Source organism: Zalophus californianus, chromosome 11 (assembly GCF_009762305.2).
Source record: "Zalophus californianus isolate mZalCal1 chromosome 11, mZalCal1.pri.v2, whole genome shotgun sequence".
Taxonomy (NCBI): domain Eukaryota; kingdom Metazoa; phylum Chordata; class Mammalia; order Carnivora; family Otariidae; genus Zalophus; species Zalophus californianus.
This window is the reverse complement of record NC_045605.1, coordinates 35,560,089-35,564,753: the sequence shown is the minus strand read 5'-3', so window position 1 is coordinate 35,564,753 and position 4,665 is coordinate 35,560,089. Positions and strand designations below refer to the sequence as shown.

At 36.0% G+C, this 4,665-nt stretch overlaps 1 protein-coding gene across 1 annotated transcript; it reads left to right on the top strand.

The window, feature by feature from the left end:
- Window positions 1-569: 569 nt before the first annotated feature.
- LOC113914513 (dnaJ homolog subfamily C member 2-like) lies at window positions 570-2,505 on the top strand. Its single transcript, XM_035722904.1, has one exon. The coding sequence runs from the start codon at window positions 646-648 to the stop codon at window positions 2,503-2,505; it is 1,860 nt and encodes a 619-aa protein (XP_035578797.1). The 5' UTR covers window positions 570-645.
- Window positions 2,506-4,665: the final 2,160 nt, after the last annotated feature.

Genomic DNA, 4,665 nt, shown 5'->3' with positions numbered 1-4,665 from the left:
CTACTTCAAAAAGTTGTTATAATGATCAAAAGATTACACACACACACACACACACACACATATACACGCTACCTGGTACATTCCAGAAACTCAACAATCAAAAAAAATTTTTAGATGTAGTACCCACGAGGACATCATAATCTTAAATACAGTGGCAGGTGTTCACTAACTGTACCTAAATAAGATGGCCCGTATAAATACAACTGATGTCCTTCTAGAACATGCAATACACCATGAGGATTCTGTATAGTCAGTGTATGGCAACGTTCAACTAATTAGGACAGACTGTTGACCATCACTAATCGAAGTATCTCCTTCTTGCAATCTATATTAGGTAGTTAATGTTTTCATAAATGCTTATCATGGTTTCAGATACTGATTTTTTTACATAGTATTAAATATTTTTTATTTTAAAAGTTGGTAAATACATTATTATTCAAAAAGAAATTATGGCTGGGAATTGGCCTCCGCACCGCGAAAGATCCATCCCGGAAGTAGTTATTGGTCGTCTCCATGCGCCGGTTCCTGGGCGTCGTAGAGCCAAGGCGCGAGGCTCAGACCGAGAGGTAGAGCTGGAGGGGATGCTAAGCGCCCTCCGCCCGGGACGCGAACCGCTTAGCCAGCGGGGCTGGTCCCGGCGCCATCATGCTGCTCTTGCCGAGCGAGGCGGACGGCCAGGGCACCGCCATCACCCACGCTCTGACCTCTGCCTCAACACTCGGTCAAGTTGAACCTGTGGGAAGATGGTTTGAAGCTTTTGTTAAGAGGAGAAACAGAAATGCTTCTGCCTCTTTTCAGGAACTGGAGGATAAGAAAGAATTATCAGAAGAATCAGAAGATGAAGAATTGCAGTTGGAGGAGTTTCCCATGTTGAAAACACTTGATCCCAAAGACTGGAAGAACCAAGATCATTATGCAGTACTTGGACTTGGCCATGTAAGATACAAAGCTACACAGAGACAGATCAAAGCAGCTCAAAAAGCAATGATTTTAAAACATCACCCAGACAAACGGAAAGCAGCTGGTGAACCAATAAAAGAAGGAGATAATGACTACTTCACTTGCATAACTAAAGCTTATGAAATGTTATCTGATCCAGTGAAAAGACGGGCATTCAACAGTGTAGATCCTACTTTTGATAACTCCGTTCCTTCTAAAAGTGAAGCAAAAGACTATTTCTTCGAAGTGTTTTCCCTAGTGTTTGAAAGGAATTCTGGATGGTCAAATAAAAAAAATGTGCCTAAACTTGGTGATATGAATTCATCATTTGAAGATGTAGATGCATTTTATTCTTTCTGGTATAATTTTGATTCTTGGAGAGAATTTTCTTATTTAGATGAAGAAGAAAAAGAAAAAGCAGAATGTCGTGATGAGAGGAGATGGATTGAAAAGCAGAACAGAGCAACAAGGGCACAAAGAAAAAAAGAAGAAATGAACAGAATAAGAACATTAGTTGACAATGCATATAGCTGTGATCCAAGAATAAAAAAAATTAAGGAAGAAAAAGCCAAGAAAGAAGCAGAAAAGAAAGCAAAAGCAGAAGCAAAACGGAAGGAGCAAGAAGCTAAAGAAAAACAAAGACAGGCTGAATTAGAAGCTGCTCGGTTAGCTAAAGAGAAAGAAGAGGAGGAAGTTCGACAACAAGCATTATTGGCAAAGAAGGAAAAAGATATCCAGAAAAAAGCCATCAAGAAGGAAAGGCAAAAACTTCGAAACTCATGCAAGACCTGGAATCACTTCTCTGACAATGAGGCAGAGCGGGTTAAAATGATGGAAGAAGTGGAAAAACTTTGTGATCGGCTTGAACTTGCAAGCTTACAGTGCTTGAATGAAACACTCACATCGTCTACAAAAGAAGTAGGAAAGGCTGCTCTGGAAAAACAGATAGAAGAAATAAATGAGCAAATTAGAAAAGAGAAAGAGGAAGCTGAGGCTCGAATGCGCCAAGCGTCCAAGAATGCAGAGAAATCAACTGGTGGAAGTGGAAATGGCAGTAAAAACTGGTCAGAAGATGATCTGCAATTGCTAATTAAAGCTGTGAACCTCTTCCCTGCTGGAACAAATTCAAGATGGGAAGTTATCGCTAATTACATGAACATACACTCTTGTTCTGGAGTCAAGAGAACTGCCAAAGATGTTATTGGCAAAGCAAAGAGTCTTCAAAAACTTGACCCTCATCAAAAAGATGATATAAACAAAAAAGCTTTTGATAAATTTAAAAAAGAACATGGAGTCGTGCCTCAAGCAGACAATGCAACACCTTCAGAACGATTTGAAGGTCCGTGCACAGATTTCACCCCTTGGATAACAGAAGAACAGAAGCTTTTGGAACAAGCTTTAAAAACGTACCCAGTAAATACACCTGAAAGATGGGAAAAAATAGCCGAAGCAGTGCCTGGCCGCACAAAGGACTGCATGAAGCGATACAAGGAACTTGTTGAGATGGTAAAAGCAAAGAAAGCTGCTCAAGAGCAAGTGCTGAATGCAAGTAGAGCCAAGAAATGACTTATGACAATCTTTGTTGTGTGTGCATTTTTATAATAAAACTGAAAATATTGTACAAAAAAAAAAAAGAAATTATGGCTGATTATGCTCAGGGAAATTCTCTCTGACATTAACCATTCATCAGGATGTGAAGTGCATGCTTGATATTAGTGGGCTGATCTGAAGAACAAATTAGCTGATACTGTAGATAGACTATCTTTAGTAATAATTAATATAAGACTTAATAAGATGTGTGACTTAGAAAATAAGCAAACTGAAATGTGAACACTATGGAAACTGCAATCTTATCAGAAACACGTTTATAATTTAAACAAGTAATATCCTGTTTCACCCTGATATATATCATGAAGCTAGCTTCATTATGAGTCAAGGGTAATTCCAGTTTATCCCAGACTGAGCTATATTTTTTCTTTTTACCTTTTGCTTTTTGTCTTTTTCTTATTCCTTTTTTTGGGTTAAGTGTACATATTCTCTACTTTTGTGGCACAAATAGAAACTGACACCATTGATCTCCTGATAACAGCTTTTTCTGGGCCTGAATTACTTCTAACTTAACAGGAAAAAGGAGAAAAAGTGCCCCCAGTCCCCTTTATGCTTTATTTTGGCTCAATTTCTCTCTTCTGGGGTTCCATTTGTTTCCATTCTTCCTATAGTTCTTGAGATACCAGGCACTGCTTAAAATGCACAGAACAGAGAGTTTTGCTTCCAGCCACTACTGCACATTCAAAATGAAGTATAAACACTATCCATTCCAAACATAGGGGAAAGAGCTAAGTTTATCCAATGCCTTGGAGTCAGAAAGAAAATAAGTGTTCCCTAGTGAGATTCTTACTCTATTTGCAGATGTCTAGCTTCATTTTTAAAGGAGTGAAACCTGGATTGACTCAGCAGTAAAATCTAGACATCCTTTAGTCAGACTTTTGCACTTAACCATTTGGCAATTCATAGAGCAGTCATGTTTGTAAGTATATCTTTGTCACTGACCATTTTCAGAGTGTTATAGTAGTCCTAAAATGTGCAATTAAAGTGTGTATCTGAAAAAAAAAAGATGTGTGTAGTATTTGATATTTGATTGAGTTTTATGATTAATGGAAATGTTATGTAAGGGAGATATTAAATTTAGTGTTTATAATTAGATATTCATTTTAGCTTAGACCAAATTTAAAAAATGAATCATATTATAGGGATGTTAATTTTTATGTTGAATTGGACACACATACACATTTTATTTCTTGAAAGATTAGTCTTAGAGGGCAAGAACATAGTTTTAAATTTATTTTAGATTCCATTTGATTAGTGTAACATTACATATTGTAATGCTCAGAATAAGTACTTATTGAATGAATTAATGAATATATGAACTAATAGAAAGCAAACAACATCATTACATAGACTGTGGATGCATAAATGTAAGATATGTGAGCATATAAACAAAGTTTGTGTCACTAATTCTGAAAACAAAATATGTACTGTAAAGTCATATAAAATATATCTTATTCAAAATGTGTTTAATTGATTACATCCTATGTATAGTACAATAGCAATTAAATATGATTGACTTTTGCATGAAGTGGTTAGGAACATGGACTGCAGATTGAGATTGGCCTTACTATCTTATTACTCTTGGGTAATTTTGGTTATGTCATTCACTCCTACATGCCTCAATTAACAAAACAGTGATAACAAGGTATGTTGTGTAAATTGTTGAGGATTTAAATAAATGCGTGAAAAATGTTTAGCATAGTATGTGGTATACCACAATAGACCTCCAATAAATAGTGGCTCTTAATGTTAATATTAATATTGCTGAAGTTTCACATTTTAAGGGTTTTCTATCACACATTTGTCTCATTGAGTCCTCAGATTTTGTTTGAGGTAGGATTGATAGCGACATGGACATTTTGCAGACAACAAAACTAGGCATATTAAGGTTAAATGATTTTCTTATAATTATATAATTAAGTGAATGTGGATTAAGAATCAGTTCTTAGAAATTATAATCATTCATCTCTGACTACATATCCCTATCTCTCTTCTGCTTATCCAGAACCTCAATATTCCACAGCAATTTTTATGTTCTTTTAATGTCCCCCACGTAAAATTTCAATTTGAAGTTTTTAATAAGCTACTTCAGCTGTTTTAATAAGTAACTAGCAATAA